We start from the raw sequence: 22,012 nt of genomic DNA on the forward strand, positions 1-22,012 counted from the left end.
CCGTAGCTAGGATATAACAATATTCTGTGGCTAGAATATAACAATATTCTGTGGCTAGGATATAACAATATTCTGTAGCTAGGATATAACAATATTGTGGCTAGAATATAACAATATTCTGTGGCAAGGATATAACAATATTCTGTGGCTAGGATATAACAATATCCTGTGACTAAGATACAAGAATATCCTGAATCTGACTACCAACAACCACACTACAACAAAATTAAGCGGAGCCTTGTGTGAACGATCCTGTCGATAAATTCTCCTTTCGATCATTAGCTACGTCAGAGCAGAGCTTTATTTTACCCTGTGAGATGTCTGTACTTTCAGCTTGATTATTTTTTACACCAATTCAACGTCTTTTCTTTACTGACTTTTTTAACGTGTCTTGGATTTTTTAAACTCATCAAGTTTATTGTTATTGTTTTTTTTCTAACCCTCTATTGTTTTTTTCTTGGCGAACTCCTTTGATATGGTATTATATTTGGAGAAACTTTTCAGTGCATTATCAATGGGAATAATTAAATGGGAATAATTAAATGGGAATAATTAAATGGGAATAATTAAAGAGTTTGAAAAATTCATATTCAGTTTGACTTAGCGTACGTTTCATTAACAAAATGTAATTATATATTGTGTGGGACTGTTGGCTGCTGATCTACAACTTTGGCCATATGTCACACAACTTTGGCCATATGTCACACAACTTTGGCCATATGTCACACAACTTTGGCCATATGTCACACAACTTTGGCCATATGTCACACAACTTTGACCATATTTCACACAAATTTGGCCATATGTCACACAACTTTGGCCATATTGTCACAAATTTTGCTCATATGTCACACAGCCTTGCCCATACATCACACACCTTTAGTTAGACAGCTCTTACCATAAGTCAAATATTTTACAACAATGACATCAATACTTTGTGTAAGGCCGCATTGTATCTAGATAAAGTATGGCGGCGTTGTTACTGGATAAAGTATGGCTGCGTTGTTACTGGGTAAAGTATGGCAGCGTTGTTACTGGATAAAGTATGGTCACGTTGTCTTTGTGACTTTAATACAAGTTTGGATACAGTACCATTGAGATAAATCGTGGTGACCGTATCATTAAGATATATCATCGCCACTGTACCATTGAGAGAAATCATTGCCACTGTACCATTGAGATACACCATCGCCACTGTACCATTGAGATACACCATCGCCACCGTACCATTGAGATACACCATCGCCACCGTACCATTGAGATACACCATCGCCACCGTACCATTAAGATACATCATCGTCACTGTACCATTGAGATACACCATCGCCACTGTACCATTGAGATAAATCACGTATGGCAGCGTTGTTACTGGATAAAGTATGGCAGCGTTGTTACTGGATAAAGTATGGCAGCGTTGTTACTGGATAAAGTATGGTCACGTTGTCTTTGTGACTTTAATACAAGTTTGGATACAGTACCATTGAGATAAATCGTGGTGACCGTATCATTAAGATATATCATCGCCACTGTACCATTGAGAGAAATCATTGCCACTGTACCATTGAGATACACCATCGCCACTGTACCATTGAGATACACCATCGCCACTGTACCATTGAGATAAATCACGTATGGCAGCGTTGTTACTGGATAAAGTATGGCAGCGTTGTTACTGGATAAAGTATGGCAGCGTTGTTACTGGATAAAGTATGGTCACGTTGTCTTTGTGACTTTAATACAAGTTTGGATACAGTACCATTGAGATAAATCGTGGTGACCGTATCATTAAGATATATCATCGCCACTGTACCATTGAGAGAAATCATTGCCACTGTACCATTGAGATACACCATCGCCACTGTACCATTGAGATACACCATCGCCACTGTACCATTGAGATACACCATCGCCACCGTACCATTGAGATACACCATCGCCACCGTACCATTAAGATACATCATCGTCACTGTACCATTGAGATACACCATCGCCACTGTACCATTGAGATAAATCACGTATGGCAGCGTTGTTACTGGATAAAGTATGGCAGCGTTGTTACTGGATAAAGTATGGCAGCGTTGTTACTGGATAAAGTATGGTCACGTTGTCTTTGTGACTTTAATACAAGTTTGGATACAGTACCATTGAGATAAATCGTGGTGACCGTATCATTAAGATATATCATCGCCACTGTACCATTGAGAGAAATCATTGCCACTGTACCATTGAGATACACCATCGCCACTGTACCATTGAGATACACCATCGCCACTGTACCATTGAGATAAATCACGTATGGCAGCGTTGTTACTGGATAAAGTATGGCAGCGTTGTTACTGGATAAAGTATGGCAGCGTTGTTACTGGATAAAGTATGGTCACGTTGTCTTTGTGACTTTAATACAAGTTTGGATACAGTACCATTGAGATAAATCGTGGTGACCGTATCATTAAGATATATCATCGCCACTGTACCATTGAGATAAATCATGTCCAACTTGTTGTGACTACTGCCTCTTGTTGACATCCACAGCAGTTGACCCCATATACTGCTCACACTCTCAAGGTCGACCTGCTGACCGGTGGGTTAACGAACGAGGTGGGCGTGTCTAAAGTTTTATGATGACTTGTGGGTCAACGAACGAGGTGGGCGTGTCTAAAGTTTTATGATGACTTGTGGGTCAACGAACGAGGTGGGCGTGTCTAAAGTTTTATGATGACTTGTGGGTCAACGAACGAGGTGGGCGTGTCTAAAGTTTTATGATGACTTGTGGGTCAACGAACGAGGTGGGCGTGTCTAAAGTTTTATGACAACCTGCTGACTTGTGGGTCAACGAACGAGGTGGGCGTGTCTAAAGCTTTATGCCGACCTACGGGTCAACGAACGAGGTGGGCGTGTCTAAAGTTTTATGACGACCTGCTGACTTGTGGGTCAACGAACGAGGCGGGCGTGTCTAAAGCTTATGACGACCTACGGGTCAACGAACGAGGTGGGCGTGTCTAAAGTTTTATGACGCCCTGTGGGTCAACGAAAGAGGTGGGCGTGTCTAAAGCTTTATGACAACCTGCTGGTCTGTGTGTCGACGAACGAGGTGGGCGTGTCTAAAGTTTTATGACAACCTGCTGGTCTGTGGGTCAACGAACGAGGTGGGCGTGTCTAAAGTTTTATGACAACCTATGGGTCAACGAACGAGGTGGGCGTGTCTAAAGTTTTATGACAACCTGTGGGTCAACGAACGAGGTGGGCGTGTCTAAAGTTTTATGACGACCTGTGGGTCAATGAACGAGGTGGGCGTGTCTAAAGTTCTATGACGACCTGTGGGTCAATGAACGAGGTGGGCGTGTCTAAAGTTCTATGACGACCTGTGGGTCAATGAACGAGGTGGGCGTGTCTGAAGATCTATGACGACCTGTGGGTCAATGAACGAGGTGGGCGTGTCTAAAGTTCTATGACGACCTGCGGGTCAACGAACGAGGTGGGCGTGTCTGAAGATCTATGACGCTCGTGCGTGAGAGCATGCTACACAGGTCAGGTTTGATGTTGGTCGACGTGACCCCTGGCACGGGCATCACGTGACCACTCCATGCCAACACGCACGCGCCTGCGTGTGTGCTTAAACACACGACACTAATCTGCTCACCAGGTGGGTACCCTACGATGCCTGGCATTTACAGTGTTCAAGTATTTTAAACACAAACATGTGGCCAGAAGTGACTAAATCAAGATGGCGTCTGTCCGTTGGTTGGTCGTTATCGTCTGTTATAGTGCAGATCTCAAATGGTCACTTACGCACAAATCAATAAAATCGATGATTGATTACAAGTGTAAATAAAGTGCGATCTAATTGTGTTTCGGATCCAATCAAAGCACACCTAGATCTTGAGCGAGGTGTGGGGGTGATGGTTTGATATTATAATTGTGTCAGGTTGATGGTGTCGTGATGATGGTGTCATGTTGATGGTGTCATGTTAATGATGTCAAGTTGATGGTGTCGTGTTGATGGTGTAATGTTGATGGTGTTTAGTTGGTGGTGTCATCTTGATGGTGTTAAGTTGGTGGTGTCATGTTGATGGTGTCAAGTTCATGGTGTCATAATGATTGTGTTAATGGTGTTAAAATTGTGCTGTATGGACAGTTATTTTTCACAACCTGCAGCGCTAAGCTGTCGTGTGACGTCAATAATTGGACAACCCTGTTGTACAACCCACGGTGCTCACTGACAGCCACTTCTGCGTGTAACATCGTTTTTTTTAACCAATTTATTTTTCACACATCACAAGCACACGCAGAAAACTGGATGAATTATAGCTACGTCACGCTCTACTGCACGCACAAGTCAAACACTCGGCCAATCAATGAGCCGAGATAGTGAAGGGATGCTATTGATAATACGTACTCACTTTCATGATGGCGCTGGATGGGTTCACTTAACCGTGACCTGGTTTCTATAAAAGAGTCAAGCGAGCGGGTTCTCTGATGAAAATAAATGTTCGTTACGATGTTTTAAAACGTTAAACAAGTCGTAACGCGCAGTGAAGCAACGCATAGCGAATCATTCCTTGACCAGAGCAGACGGCGCGATGCGCTATGTCGACATGTTGTCCTCTGTCAAGAGGAAATCATTACAAGATTAGCTTTTTACAAAACTTATCATTAGCCATTATCTAGCGGAGATTGTGGCTAGCTAAAATATTATGGCTAGCTGAAACTGGCTAGCTAAAACTGTGGCTAGCTGAACCTTTGCCTGGCTGAAACTGTGGCTAGCTGAAATACCATGGCTAGCTGAAACTAGCTGAGACTAACTGGGGCTAGCTAAAAATGTGGCTAGCTGATACTGTGGCTAGCTGATACTGTGTCTGTGGCTAGCTGAAACTCTGGCTGTGGCTAGCTGAAATACCATGGCTAGTTACAACTCTGGCTAGCCTTCACCTCTAGGTTAACCTTACCAACACGACTAGTCTAAACACCGCATTACGTACCCGCCCCCCCCCCCCTATCAGATATAATGACCGAGTTCCAACATTTACAAGACCCCCCCCCCCCCACCCCCCACCCCCCAAACCACTGGTCTCCCCCCATTACTACACACAGCAGATAAGCCAATAAACAAACTAACCTCTATATTGTCTGAATGTTTAATCTAAAAAACGTACACTAAAGGTCAGACAATCTACTTAACAAGATGTGTAATCAATTGCAACGTCGCAAAACTTTATTCAAACCTTTAAAAAAATAAATTAATCACAGATATACAGACATATTGAACTGAATAATTAACACACCATCTTTGAAATTATTTTGTATTTAAAAAAAAATCACCACGCCGATAAATAACGTTAGAGTTTTTTGCTATTGTATTGATCAACAAAACCACGATGTCGACTGTCTTGTGGTGTCGCATCATTCAACATTCTCTACGACGGAAACTCCTCATTTCAATCCGTAATAAAAAAAATTAGTTGGCAGTTTTTTCTCCCAACATAAAAATTCTAGAAAATATATTAAACTGTTTTTCTCAATTAATTTTTTAAGCATTCGTTTAAAAAAAAATCGTGTACACAAAGCTTTAGCCGATTGGTTGTAGTAAGTGCCATAGAGTTAGACAATTTTAGCGTGACTTAAAAATTGTGTAGGTTTTAACAGCCGGTATTTTATAATTAAAAAAACTTGCTTTAGTGTGTAGTTCTCAATTTAAGGGTTAGGGTTTGTTCTCATGTTTTGGTCATATTTATATCACAGTTAGTGTTTTGGTCATATTTATATCACTGTTAGTGTTTTGGTGGACAGTGGTCTATACTGAAACAGTACAGCACCGCGTAATTCATGTACTCACCACACCCCCACAGACACTCGATGACTTACGTAATGAGGGACAGGTAATGAGGTTTGGGAAGTGCGTCACACTTGTTTAATTAACGCGGGTGAACACTGCTGTTTGTCTGTTTGTTTGTCTAACACCCTGTGTCTGTCCAAGGGTCGACTGATTTATCGATCTATCGATCTATCGGATTATTCTAGTTTTTTTTTTTTTTTTTGGCCATCGCTGGTGATGGGTGACTGTGGATCTTCTCCAGATCCGTGTAGTTTTATCCACACTTAGTGAACCTAGCTATCAATACATCTTAGGGCGGTCTTGTACATAGATTGGGGGGGGGGTTGTCTTATACCTAGCGGAATTCCGACAACGTCAATATCGTAATATTTAACTGTCGGTTTCGCCTGATCTTTTTCATTTTTATAGCAGTCAAATTGTGGCCACTGTCTCATTAATATTCTTTCAACAGATCGTCGCACCATCAACACAACACCATACAACACAAGGTGTTTGTTACACAGTCAACAAAAGGTGTTTGTTACACAGTCAACAAAAGGTGTTTGTTACACCATCAACAAAAGGTGTTTGTTACACAGTCAACAAAAGGTGTTTGTTACACCATCAACACAACTTGTTTGAAATTAAAAACACGCAAGTAGTTAATCGGATGGTCTCCGATATCAACGGTTTTCACCAATACAATTACAATGTTGGGATCAGGTTTATATTTATTTTGTTTTTAATTTCCGAAACACGACTGTTACCGTAAACCTGCTCTTGTATGTCGCCTCCCGTACAATCGTAAGAGATCGATCGTAGCCTTCGATTGTGATGTAATTTATGTCATGGGACTGACGGTCCAGTGAATTGTCAAACGATTAAAGGAATCTGCGTTAGATCGAGAGGTTTTAGTAGTCAGAATATCTTGCATAAATGGTATCTCGACAATCAGAATGTCTTACCTTAATGATCAGGTACATAGACAATCAGAATGTGTTACCTTAATGATCAGGTACATAGACAATCAGAATGTGTTACCTTAATGATCAGGTACATCGACAATCAGAATGTGTTACCTTAATGATCAGGTACATCGACAATCAGAATGTGTTACATAAATGGCCAAGTATCTCGACAATCAGAATGTCTTACCTTAATGATCAGGTACATAGACAATCAGAATGTGTTACATAAATGCAGAGGCGTAGCGAGGGGGAGGGCGGGGGGAGTGCGGACCGCACCGGGTGACACCATTTAGGGGGGTGACACCAAGGCAAAAAATTGGAAATTATATAGAGAAAAACTTGAGGGGGGGGGGGGGGGGTGCAAATGGAAAGTTCTAAGGGGGTGCAAATCGAAAATTTGAGGGTGGGGGGGTGCAAATCGAAAACTTGAAAGTTTGTCCCCGGGAAGGGTCGCTACGCCTCTAGGGGATTGACACCATTAAGTGCCGCACCGGGTGACACCCGACCTCGCTACGCCACTGACTAAATGACCAAGTTAAGATGATCAGAAATCACTTTTATAAACCACACATGAACTTCAATGCAGTTTTGGTGAACATCGTGTTTAGGAAATACATGTAAACTATCCTGTCAAAGTTTTCACATCAACTCTACTTTAAAATTAGCTTTTTTTTAAAAAAAAATAAACAACTAGTTAATAATTTGAAATTAAATGTTAACAGTTTAATTGTGCCCCGAAGGCCTTGCTTGGCTCGCATTGTTTGCTAAACGTCTTGAACTAAGTCATCTCGCATTGTGTGGCGGCAATGATTAGTGTTTCAACTTGTTAGCTGCCTCGCGTTATTCGCTTTAATTATTTGTACTGGGACTGCCTTGGACGCCATCTTGCAGTGTCGAAATATACACTTTGTTTTATTGTTGTCTCGCAATGGGAAAGTAATGGTTGATTTTGTGTTTTCTTATACAAGGCTCAAGGTTCGTAGATGTATAGTACCAGGGCAACTTAGCCAGACATCATGATGTTCATGGGCCACTGAGTAGCCACACATCATGAGTGGGTATACATCATGATGTTCATGGGTCATTGAGTAGCCAGACATCATGATGTTCATGGGTCGCTGAGTAGCCAGACATCATGATGTTCATGGGTCGCTGAGTAGCCAGACATCATGATGTTCATGGGTCGCTGAGTAGCCAGACATCATGATGTTCATGGGTCGCTGAGTAGCCAGACATCATGATGTTCATGGGTCGCTGAGTAGCCAGACATCATGATGTTCATGGGTCGCTGAGTAGCCAGACATCATGATGTTCATGGGTCGCTGAGTAGCCAGACATCATGATGTTCATGGGTCGCTGAGTAGCCAGACATCATGATGTTCATGGGTCGCTGAGTAGCCAGACATCATGATGTTCATGGGTCGCTGAGTAGCCAGACATCATGATGTTCATGGGTCGCTGAGTAGCCAGACATCATGATGTTCATGGGTCGCTGAGTAGCCAGACATCATGATGTTCATGGGTCGCTGAGTAGCCAGACATCATGATGTTCATGGGTCGCTGAGTAGCCAGACATCATGATGTTCATGGGTCGCTGAGTAGCCAGACATCATGATGTTCATGGGTCGCTGAGTAGCCACACATCATGAGTGGGTATACATCACGATGTTCATTGGTTACCTAGTAGCAGTGGCGTAGCGAGGTCGGGTGTCACCCGGCGCGGCACTTAATGGTGTCACCCCCCCCCCCAGAGGCGTAGCGACCCTTCCCGGGGACAAACTTTCAAATTTTCGATTTGCAACCCCCCTTCAACTTTTTCTCCATATATTTTGCTATTTTTTGCATTGGTGTCACCCCCCTAAATGGTGTCACCCGGTGCGGTCCGTACCCCCCCCCCTCGCTACGCCCCTGCCTAGTAGCCACACACAATGATGTTCACGGATCACCTAGATCACACATCATGGAGCAACTGAATTACCCCATGTATGTGCATGATCCAAATTAAATTAATATTGTTATAGTAGGGGTTAAAAAATTGCATCACCACCCAAATACCATGCTACTCAATGTTACAAAATGTATGGTAAACCTCCTATGCTGAGTGATACAATCGGTATTTATTCTTACACATCATTCCGGACACGTAAAACGTTTTACAAAAAACCTATTCGCACAAAAACGCTCATATAAAATCATTCCAGATACGTAAAGCTTTTTACAAGACCCTTTTCTCACAAACACTCATATAAAATCATTCCAGATACGTAAAACTTTTTACAAGACCCTTTTCTCACATCACTCCTATAAAATCATTCCGGATACGTAAAACTTTCCACAGTCTCTAAGAATCCTTTTCACACAAACACTCTCATATAAAATCTGTCACACTTTCAGATTCACATACCAAATCCTTGTGGAGCTTGTCGATCTAGAGCATTTGTGAGATAAAAATGTTAATTAATGAGGTCAATTATCGCCACCTGCCTAGGTGAGAGCAGATTTAAGTAGAGCCCGAGCCAGATCTATATTCGAGTAACTACTGCACGAGACTTGAGGGTCATTGACCTTTGGAGTCCGTGTTTTATGGCTATTTTAACAAGCAAATGTAAGGCTATCGTCAGAAAGTACGACGGGAACAATTTCTTATGAGAATAATCGAGGGAGAAAACAACATCCCTATTTTTGTGTGTATCAAATACTTTGGCACAAGATGCTGGAAATAGACGTCACACACCAAACATGCGCATGTCAAAAAAACCTAGAACTAACCCACGTGACAAGAAACAAACGACTATGCACTAAACCCTACTTGGCCTTGACATAGTTGTTGAACACCTAGATAGAAAGTAACAAAAATAATTCAAATCTTGCAAATTATCTAACATTATTAAAGATAGCCCCCCCCCCCCCCCACAAGATGCATTCCGTCCCCTTAGGCGTGTTAATTTCGTCCATTCCTATCATGTCGTTGCTAATTATATTATCCAATTATAAAATTATAAATCAAAATCATATAAGGAAAGGCGAAATTCACTGAGGCGTACGAAAAAACAGCAAACAAAAAAATGAAAACGCGGTGAAACAAGCAAGCTCAATTATATGGATACATTCTCAGGGGGTGGGGATGGGGGTAGAAGCTGGCAGTTGGTGAAATCATTCGCAAGATTAAAGATGTAATTATTGTAATACATCATTTTATTGTAATATATCATACAAGTTACAACAAAAAGTCCCATTTTGTTCCTCACATCTTCTAAGAGCAAGCTGTGAAAGCTAATGCACGACCTTTAAGATACAGAGAATGGAGTCTTAATCGGCTCAACTTAATTTGAAAGTTTAATCGTAAACTTAAATATCAGTAGCGGAATTAGGGATTTAAAAGTTTAATAGTTTACTTATATGCTAGCTAAATAAGGGATTTAAAAGTTTAATTGCAAACTGTAATGTTAATAACGGAATAAGTGATTTGAAAGTTTAATTGTTAACTCAAATTTTAGCGAAATGAGGGCTTTAAAAGGGCTTTGAAAGTTTAATTGCAGACGCAGATAGTTGAGATTTGAACCCAACCGCAGATAGTTGAGATTTGAACCCAACCGCAGACATCTGCAGATCGATGTTTTTGATTGGGTGTCACTGGCAAATCAGATATTTTTATCACAGAGAAAAAACTGGTCGTTTTATCACAGTTTAAAATATGAGTACCTAACTTGACTATGCTTTAGTGTGTACACAAATTAACTATGATGCCGCATGTACACAGTTTACACGATACTGATAGAAGGCGTACACAGTTTGATCTAGCACGTCCCATCATGTAGACACGTATAGAGGAGGTGGGGAGATTTGTGTTCGACCATTGATTGAGATGTGTTCGACCATTGATTGAGATGTGTTTGACCATTGATTGAGATGTGTTCGACCATTGATTGAGATGTGTTCGACCATTGATTGAGATGTGTTCGACCATTGATTGAGATGTGTTCGACCATTGATTGAGATGTGTTTGACCATTGATTGAGATGTGTTCGACCATTGATTGAGATGTGTTCGACCATTGATTGAGATGTGTTCGACCATTGATTGAGATGTGTTCGACCATTGATTGAGATGTGTTCGACCATTGATTGAGATGTGTTTGACCATTGATTGAGATGTGTTCGACCATTGATTGAGATGTGTTCGACCATTGATTGAGATGTGTTTGACCATTGATTGAGATGTGTTCGACCATTGATTGAGATGTGTTCAACCATTGATTGAGATGTGTTCGACCATTGATTGAGATGTGTTCGACCATTGATTGAGATGTGTTCGACCATTGATTGAGATGTGTTTGACCATTGATTGAGATGTGTTCGACCATTGATTGAGATGTGTTCGACTATTGATTGAGATGTGTTCGATCATTGATTGGGATGTGTTCGACTATTGATTGAGATGTGTTCGACCATTGATTGAGAGGTGTTCGACCATTGATTGAGATGTGTTCGACCATGGATTAAGATGTGTTCGACCATTGATTGAGATGTGTTCGACCATTGATTGAGACGTGTTCGACCATTGATTGAGACGTGTTCGACCATTGATTGAGATGTACGCAACGTAAAGATGATTAGAGGGTTCATATACGTTAAGTACAGAGTTTCTTTCAGACATCGCCCCAGGCAAGGGAAAGGGGAGGGGGAGTTCAGATCTGACTATGACGTTCGAGACAAAATACGAATCTTCTGCTCGTTATTTTACACAAATAAAATACGAACCCTCTAACTGTCAAGACAAAATACGAACCTTCCAACTGTCAAGACAAAATACGAACCTTCTAACTGTCAAAACAAAATACGAACCTTCTGTCAAGACAAAATACGAACCTTCTAACTGTCGAGACAAAATACGAACCTTCCAACTGTCAAGACAAAATACGAACCTTCTAACTGTCAAAACAAAATACGAACCTTCTGTCAAGACAAAATACGAACCTTCTAACTGTCGAGACAAAATACGAACCTTCTAACTGTCGAACCTATAAAATACGAACCTTCTAACTGTCAAGACAAAATACGAACCTTCTAACTGTCGAGACAAAATACGAACCTTCTAACTGTCGAGACAAAATACGAACCTTCTAACTGTCGAGACAAAATACGAACCTTCTAACTGTCGAGACAAAATACGAACCTTCTAACTGTCGAACCTATAAAATACGAACCTTCTAACTGTCAAGACAAAATACGAACCTTCTAACTGTCGAGACAAAATACGAACCTTCTAACTGTCGAGACAAGATACGAACCTTCTAACTGTCGAGACAAAATACGAACCTTCTAACTGTCGAGACAAAATACGAACCTTCTAACTGTCGAGACAAAATACGAACCTTCTAATGTCGAGCCGACAAAATACGAACCTTCTAACTGTCGAGAAAAAAACGAACCTTCTAACTGTCGAGACAAAATACGAACCTTCTAACTGTCGAGACAAAATCCGAACCTTCTAACTGTCGAGCCGACAAAATACGAACCTTCTAACTGTCGAGACAAAATACGAACCTTCTAACTGTCGAGACAAAATCCGAACCTTCTAACTGTCGATCGGACAAAATACGAACCTTCTAACTGTCAAACCTATAAAATACGAACCTTCTAACTGTCAAGACCAAATACGAACCTTCTAACTGTCGAGACAAAATACGAACCTAGTAACTGTCGATGCGACAAAATACGAACCTTCTAACTGTTGAGACAAAATACGAACCTTCTAACTGTGGAGCCTATAAAATACGAACCTTCTAACTGTCAAGACCAAATACGAACCTCCTAACTGTCGAGACAAAATACGAACCTAGTAACTGTCGATGCGACAAAATACGAACCTTCCAACTTTTGAGACAAAATACGAACCTTCTAACTGTGGAGCCTATAAAATACGAACCTTCTAAGTGTCAAGACCAAATACGAACCTTCTAACTGTCGAGACAAAATACGAACCTTCTAACTGTCGATCCGACAAAATACGAACCTTCTAACTGTCGAGACAAAATACGAACCTTCTAACTGTCGAACCTATAAAATACGAACCTTCTAACTGTCGAGCCGACAAAATACGAACCTTCTAACTGTCGAACCTATAAAATACGAACCTTCTAACTGTCGAGCCGACAAAATACGAACCTTCTAACTGTCGAACCTATAAAATACGAACCTTCTAACTGTCGATCCGACCGTAGACTGCTGAAGACCCTCATAGATGATGTTGAAGGCAGCACCAAGTAGAGCAGCACCAACGTCGTCAACACCTGCAGCGACACCTGGATCCAGCACATCATCTTCCTCGCGGCACACGGCAGACGGCAGCAGACGGCAGAGGACGGCAGCAGACGGCAGACGACACACTCACCTACACAGAGAGAGAAGAACCAGGTTTTACCGCATACTAAATCCAGTCGTCTCAAAACAACTTGGTCTAAATCCAGTCGTCTTAATCCAGTGCTGTCTAAATCCAGTGTCCAGTTTAAATCTGTAGCTACGTAAAAAAAACAACCGGTGCCTTTGTTTAAGTTTCTATTTCAAAGTCAAAATAGACGCTTCGTTTCTTTGACCTCAATTAGCTTTAATTACGTGGGAGTCGTGGCCGTTAATGAGTGCCAGAAACAAAGAGAGTCTGGAGACAAGGAATTCTCTCGTTTCTCACTTCCTATCTTTAACTCCGGTTTTTGCCGGGTATTTTTACATCAAGTTCAGTTTGCTGTTGGGATTGATATTTTCACGTCTGCTAGTTTTAGATGTGCATAAATTTGATCACACTTTATGCGAGTGTGTTGGACAGCCTTGTAATTGTTTTCATTGTCCACACACCAGCGTGGGTCGCGAAAAGTTCATGTCCATTCGCGTACAGCTGACCTTTACGCGCTGTTTCTTAAGTCACTTTGTCTTGTTTGTTTGTCTGTCTGCATATCTGTTGTTCAGAGGGTCTGTGGTCAAATCTTGTAACCCAATTTTGACTTTCCAGTTAAGTTTATTTTCTAGGATAACGCTAAAATATCTATTTTTTTTTTAAAATCTAACTAGCTAAAATAGGCATTGATTTAAAAAAATATATAACAATAACAAAAGGGAAACAATGGGAATTAAACAAGGCCGATAACTCGATTATCCTGGGGAGTGATATTGGTTGACACAAGAGCCACACTAAGGGGCAGGTAATTATTGTCTTGGGTTTAGATCGGTTTTAAAACAAATATTATTTGTTCAGACGGAGTTTCGATTTAGTTAGAACGAACAGAATAGTTATAGAACTAATACATATATGAACACTCAATTTTAATACACTTAAACTATATTTAATATGAGATGGGTGTATTATTTCTAAATTTCGACTTATGAGTTCAGCTAGAAAATCGAATACCAATATATCTCCCCCCCCCCCCCCTCCCTGTTCAGCCAGTAGACATATCAATTTTCTTTCAAGTGGTAATTTCTGGGTACTCGGCATATCAGGTACCGTGTTCTAAGTTTTATGCTCAACTGCCTTTGTATACTTAACTCGGCTGCGTGGAATCAGGAATGTAGTACTAACTTGGATCTAGTGTTCGAACTCTAGACTAAGGAGATAGAAGTCGTGCACTCTACCCCCTCCACCACGCCGCCCCAACCACATGTAGTAACTCTCTTAAACAATCAACGTAGAAGAGGTACGTCACTTACTTTTTACTTTCTCGTATATACGAAGTATAGAGAAAGTCTTGTAATCGTGCAAAAAAAAAAATTAAGATTTTTACAAATCTCGACGTTTTACACCTCACTGATACGGAAAAACAATCTTGTCTGTGTGTCTGTGTGTGTGTGTCTGTGTGTGTGTGTAAACACGATAACTTAAGTACCGTTACAGCTAGGTTGATGAAATTTTGTATATATCAGTATTCTATCAAAATCGTAGATTCTGATCAACTTTTGAGCGATTTCCGATAACCGGAAGTGGTACTTTTTCTACTTTGAATTTTTCAAAAGCCTATAACTTGAGTACTATTTCAGATAAATAAATGAAATTTCACATGTAAATAAAAGATCTAACTCTCTACCTTATGTCAAAATTTGAGTAATTTCCGTTGACCGGAAGTACTAATTTACGCTATTTCCGTTTTCTCAAAAAAACGCATGTAAATTTATAAAGTACTAATAATATTGCCCACTATTATGCACATTTTGTTTTGGCGTTCGCTTGGTGCGCAATTCTTTTTTTCTATGAGATTCTATTCTATTTTTAAAAGTTTAAGTAATTAAAAATCATGTCTATATTCCAAGTTATATAAGAATATTCGAAAAAGTTTAGGGGAGATCAATCTCGGTTTATTAATGATTATATTAATATTACATTGTAAAGGTTTGTGTTTAATTAGATATAGTGTTGAGTTTTGAAGTCGTTGTATTTTTGTATACGGGTTATGTATTGCCTAAGATTTTAAGCATAATTATTTTGAAAAACGTATGCGTAGCTATGCAGAATACCTAAGTCTCGTTAAAAATAAAACAAATTAAATAATAAAACACGTTTTACTTTCATCTCTCAGATTCTGATGGTGTCTACCTAATTACTTTCATCTCTCAGATTCTGATGGTGTCTACCTAATTACTTTCATCTCTCAGATTCTGATGGTGTCTACCTAATTTCTTTCATCTCTCAGATTCTGATGGTGTCTACCTAATATCTTTCATCTCTCAGATTCTGATGGTGTCTACCTAATATCTTTCATCTCTCAGATTCTGATGGTGTCTACCTAATATCTTTCATCTCTCAGATTCTGATGGTGTCTACCTAATATCTTTCACCTCTTAGCTTCTGATGGTGTCTACCTAATTTCTTTCGTCTCTCAGATTCTGATGGTGTCTACCTAATTTCTTTCGTCTCTCATATTCTGATGGTGTCCTTGTGTGGTTCGTGTTAAGATGGTGTTCTGATATTGGTGGTGTTGTGGTTTCTTTATGGTGTTGATGTTATGATGACGTCGTCAAATAAATGACGTCCTAAATATTTTAATCAACTCACGTCAATAATTAAACGCTGGTAGTATTAAAATCGAATCATTGCTTTTTATCAAATATTGAAATTTGTGTTAAATTTCCACAAATATGTCATTGTGACTTAAGGCCCTCTATTGATCAGCCCACGTTTAAATGTTTGAATTGGATAGTCAAATGTTTAAAGTCGTATCAAACGTATCTAAATACATTTATCTGAATTTTTACCGGTTTTTTTTTTTGTTTCAGGGTTGTCAACTTTTTTTACGCCGACAGGAGGAAAACTTCACATTTTACATTTTACACGGACAGGAGGAAAATTTCACATTTTACACTGACAGGAGAAAAACTTCACATTTTACACGGACGATGAAAATTTCACATTTTACAGTTAATACGGGCAGGCGGAAAACTTCACATTTTAAATGGACATGAAGAAAACCTCACATTTTACACGAACAGGAGGAAAACTTCACATTTTACACGAACAGGAGGAAAACTTCACACTTATGCGATGTTGGGGAGAGTTAGAAACACAAAAACATGGACAGAAAGAAAAAACACAGAAAAAAAGATGGTATCGTTAGTTAATGTAAACTAGTTTTTGTTGAGCAACTGTTTTCACTTGATCGATATGTTTTGTTAGGATTATCGAGTTCATGAATGTTTGATAGAAAAGGTTATTGTTCAGTTCCTCCAAGTGTATCCAATAGAAGAACAAAAATATCGATGTATCGTTTTTAAAGTATTTTAGTTTGTATAGTAAACTTAATCAAGAAGTATACAGGGCTTTAATGTAACTAAATTATTTTTTAACCAAAACCGGCCATTTCAGGTGCATCGTCCAATTTCTGTAATGTCAGTAATTAATCAAGCGGTACTCGATTTCACCTATATCGGCATTCGTCTTAGAGGTGTGGTCTAGTAGCCTTAGAGGTACGGGTCTATCAGCCTTAGAGGTATGGGTCTATCAGCCTTAGAGGTGTGGGTCTATCAGCCTTAGAGGTGTGGGTCTATCAGCCTTAGAGGTATGGTTCTGTTAGCCTTAGAGGTATGGGTCTATCAGCCTTAGAGGTATAGTCAGGTAGCCTTAGAGGTACGGGTCTGTTAGCTTTAGAGGTACGGGTCTAGCAGAGATAGCGGATTGTGTCTAGCAGGGATAGAGGATTGTATCTATCAGAGATAGAGGTACGTGTCTTGCAGGGATAGAGTATTGTGTCTAGCAGGGATAGAGGATTGTGTCTAGCAAGGATAGAGTATTGTGTCTAACAGGGATAGAGGATTGTGTCTAGCGGATAGGTTTATTTGTTTAGCTTTTCCCACACGACAAACCTGTGTATTCCGCGCCATCGTCCCTACATTGCAAGTATGAAGTTATTTTTTTTGACATTATGACCTCACACAATGGAGTCCAAGCTACCAGGGCCCTAGCTGAGTTCGTGTCAGATGGAGCTAACAGGCTTAGACTAACACATTAACTCTGAGCTAGAGAAACAAGTCTAGGCCCCAGATTTAATGTAACAAGCTTACCCCGGGTTTTTTTCTAATAATTCTGACAAACCTGATCTTTTCGATTGGCTTGACAAAGGAGCAAATACATTTTGGTAATTTCGACCCAAATATTGGGGTGTGGGGTGAGAAAGGGGGTGGGGTTGGGTGGGTGGGGGGTCGGTTCATCAACACAGTTACTGGCCATAGGAGCAATTGCTTTGGAAAAAAAAAACATTGCGCTTGCTACGCTCATATAAACGTTTTGACGCCAATTTTTTTTTAAATTTCAGATTTGAAACCAGCTCAATGTTATCAACCAGGATCTCGACCAGGCTTAAAATAAATCGGAACAGTTAATGTGCTCTTCGTGTCAATATTCGTTAATTAGACAAGACGTAATTGGGATATCTGTGTCACGTGACCAGCTCTGATCAAGATGGGCAGCTCCACACGATCTTTACAGCTGGGCATCACTCAATCTAGGGGCATTAAGGTCTGTACACAGCTGGGCATCAGTCTAGGGGCATTAAGGCCTGTACACATCTGGGCATCACTCAATCTAGGGGCATTAAGGTCTGTACACAGGTGGGCATCAGTCTATCTAAGGGCATTAAGGTCTCTACACAGCTGGGCATCACTCAATCTAGGGGCATTAAGGTCTGTACACAGCTGGGCATCACTCAATCTAAGGGCATTAAGGTCTCTACACAGCTGGGCATCACTCAATCTAGGGGCATTAAGGTCTGTGCTTCACTCAGTCTAGGGGCATTAAGGTCTGTACACAGCTGGGCATCACTCAATCTAGGGGCATTAAGGGCTGTACACATATGAGCATCACTCAATCTAAGGGCATTAAGGTCTCTACACAGGTGGGCATCACACAATCTAGGGGCAATAAGGGCATAGGCAAGTAGGCACGTCCAGCTTGCAACCACACGTGTTATACCATTCACACACCAACCACCTTCGGTTATATCAACCACAAACCAACCACATTTGGTTATATCAACCACAAACCAGACGCAAGTGGTTATGTGAATGTAAAATCTTGTTCAAGTTGTCACAAAATCAAACACATACACGTTCATACAAATCTTGGTCCTTTCGTCAAAACATCAAACAAAATATTCGCGTAAATTTTGGAATCCCACTAAAACTTTTAAAGCCTGAAACAGGCCGAGATTAATCTATCACTAATTGCCGCGGCTGTAACCAAGTCACTACCGTCATATTGATATCAACCAAACCAAATGGGATTCGATTACTTTAAGACAGAAACACAGCAGATAATCGACTTTTTTTTATGTCAGATAGGATTCGATTACTTCATGAAATAAAACGACCAGAAATTCCCAAGACAAACGTAAATATGAATTTTGAAAAGTAGATGAACATTCTACAGTAATTTTGTAATTCAGTACTTTTTCTTTACAAATAACATCGTAAAAATTCTACAGTAATTTAATAATTCAGTGCATATTTTATTTTACAAATGACATCGTTTTTTAAAAAACCAACAGGATATCACAGCGAAATATCTTGTCGTGATTCTATCCGCAGATCAAAGCGTACACGACTCGTTCACAAATGGTCGTCAAGTGGCCTCATAAATTTCTGGAATCGATTATGTAATTATTCCCCCGAGTACATCTTTCGAGTGGATTAGTTCAATCCATACTTTTGTGGATAAATAACTAACCTGAAGTGGATAAATGACCATTCACTTGTGCGGCCTACTCAATATTTAATGTGACTGACTATTTGATTTTTTATCTGAATGTTTTTAACGTGAGATGCTGACTAACTACTTAATGATATGACTGACTAAATAGTCACTGGTGTGGCTGAATAAATAGTCACTGATGTGGCTGACTAAATTATCATTGATTTAGCTGACTAAATAGTCACTGATATGACTGACTAAATATTCACTGATTTGCTGACCAAATAGTCACTGATATGACTGACTAAATATTCTTTTATGTGGCTGACTAAATAGCCACTGATAAGAATGATGAAATATCTACCGTCGTGGCTAACTAAATATTTACTGTTATGACTGACTAAATAGTGACGGGTGTGACTAAATAATTACTTGTCTGACTTTGGCTGAGTAACGTTATCTTTCCAAGTATTTAAATATTGCACTATCGTGTTTGACTGACTGACTATAAACCTGTTTGACTGACTGACTAACTATAAACATTTTTCACTGACTATAATCCTGTTGAGTGACTAACTATAAACATTTTTGACTGACTATTAACCTGTTTGACTGACTGACTATAAACCTGTTTAACTGACTGACTATAAACCTGTTTGACTGACTATAAACCTGTTTGACTGACTGACTATAAACCTGTTTGACTGACTGACTATAAACCTGTTTGACTGACTGACTATAAACCTGTTTGACTGACTGACTATAAACCTGTTTGACTGACTGACTATAAACCTGTTTGACTGACTGACTATAAACCTGTTTGACTGACTGACTATAAACCTGTTTGACTGACTGACTATAAACCTGTTTGACTGACTATAAACCTGTTTGACTGCCTGACTATAAACCTGTTTGACTGACTATAAACCTGTTTGACTGAATATAAACCTGTTTGACTGACTATAAACCTGTTTGACTGACTATAAACCTGTTTGACTGACTATAAACCTGTTTGACTGACTGACTATAAACCTGTTTGACTGACTGACTATAAACCTGTTTGACTGACTATAAACCTGTTTGACTGACTGACTTAAACCTGTTTGACTGACTATAAACCTGTTTGACTGACTATAATCCTGTTTGACTGACTATAAACCTGTTTGACTGACTGACTATAAACCTGTTTGACTGACTGACTATAAACCTGTTTGACTGACTGACTATAAACCTGTCTGACTGACTGACGACTATAAACCTGTTTGACTGACTGACTATAAACCTGTTTGACTGACTGACTATAAACCTGTTTGACTGACTGACTATAAACCTGTTTGACTGACTGACTATAAACCTGTTTGACTGACTGACTATAAACCTGTTTGACTGACTATTTGTTCGTGTGAATATTGACCTTCTTGTCTGATCTCTGACTAAACTAATGTTGCTTGTGTTGTAAGTCTACCAACTCCTGACAATTTCGTCTACTTTGATACTTAAATGTCAGACTTTCCCGGGTCACAGACTGACTGACATTTCATCCCCAATTTGAACCACGATACCTCCCCCCCCCCCCCTCCCTCATTCGTGTAATTCCTGATAAGATGATCGCCTATCCTGGGGCAATCAAGATTGTAGATGATAAATACACCACAGAGACGATTCTTTTCAGCCAAGCAAAGACTGAAGAAATACTAGTGAGCAAGAGTACAGTCATGTTGACTATAGATTTCGGCGCATGCGTAATTAAGACGGTACATCAGCTTTCTCAGTTACCGCTAGGATAAAGACTGGCAGCTAATTAGATAATTATTCTACTTCGGATGAACACGTGGAATAAGTACGCTCAGTGATATATATTCAGAGTTTCTACCAGGCATCTCTTCGGGGGAGGGGGGGGGGCGGGGCAAAGCCCCTCTGCCCCCCCCCCCCCCCCCCCTCGAAGAAATTCTACTCCCCCCACCCCGGAACGAGATGGAATTTTTCTAGTAAACATATAATTTTACTAGTGTTCGCCCCCCCCCCCCCCGATAAAATGTTGACCACCCCCCCCCCCCTCCCCCGAAAATATCAAGTGCCCCCCCCCCCCGGTAGAAAAAAGTCTGGAAGAAACGCTGTATATGTTTATACTTCAACGAACAAAATGTTTACAATTTGATAGAAAAATATAATATCAGTAAACAGAATCATAGTATATGTGTGTGGTCTATCCAGAATTGACCCACTGAACTAACGAGCACATAATCAACATACAGATATGTTGCCCGTCTTAGACTTCCAGACCTGATAGTCCACGGGATAGATGAAGTAGAGTTTATCTGAGTCTTACCTGAGTAAAGTATCCTTCGGTGGCCAGCAGAATCCAATAGAGAACCAACGTGTCACCAATAGATTATATCAATCTATGGATTGAGAGTACTTGATTTGTTAACAATATGTTCTATCTACTTACATAGAGGGTCATTTAGAGGATAACTTTCACGACCACAGATGATTACTTCTAGAGTTCTTACTGATTAATTTCTCAAACTTAGTGTTCCTAATTATGGTTGTATTATATTAACCTATCCTTGCTGGTACTTTATTAAACCTACGTATATTAGCTCTAGCTCTAGCTACGCCGGTACTTTGTTAACCCTAGCTACGCCGGTATTTGATCTGTACTGCGCTGGTCTTCGCGTGTCAAACATATCCACAGCAGTGTAACCCACTCGCTCCCGCCAATTTAACGCCGGATCTGACGTCCCCACGCGCATGGGCAGACGTCAAGTTGTGGTCCGCTTGCTTGCGGGGGTGTCATCGCTCTACGCTGCCGCGGTGTCGTGACGCTCGCATATTCACAACGCAAAATTTGATTACGCTTTTTTAGACAACTGAAAAACTTTACACTTTACAGCTTCCCGCTGAGCATTACACGAACACTGACTTCTGGTTATTTCATCGACGTTATCTTTTAACTTCCTCAAAAGATTTTTAAAAATATTCTGAGATAATTTTTTTTTTTAATTTTATAATTTTCTTAGTACTACTGCCATAACTACGGAACATTTTACTCCTAAATTAGTGA

General features: G+C 40.1%; 1 protein-coding gene across 1 annotated transcript in view; it reads right to left on the reverse strand.

The window, feature by feature from the left end:
• LOC131952557 (uncharacterized) overlaps positions 1-21,671 on the reverse strand; it is a 28,725-nt gene extending 7,054 nt beyond the window's left edge. The window contains exons 1-2 of the mRNA XM_059315279.1: positions 21,275-21,671; positions 12,979-13,173 (exon numbers count right to left, since the gene is read on the reverse strand). Of these exons, the coding sequence (XP_059171262.1) occupies positions 12,979-13,102 (124 nt within the window). The 5' untranslated portion in view covers positions 13,103-13,173; positions 21,275-21,671. The remainder of the gene's footprint in view (positions 1-12,978; positions 13,174-21,274) is intronic.
• Between the last annotated feature and the right edge of the window lie 341 nt (positions 21,672-22,012).

The sequence above is a fragment of the Physella acuta genome, unplaced genomic scaffold (genome assembly GCF_028476545.2).
Source record: "Physella acuta isolate Inbredline_101_S28 unplaced genomic scaffold, ASM2847654v3 ptg000876l, whole genome shotgun sequence".
Lineage (NCBI taxonomy): Eukaryota > Metazoa > Mollusca > Gastropoda > Physidae > Physella > Physella acuta.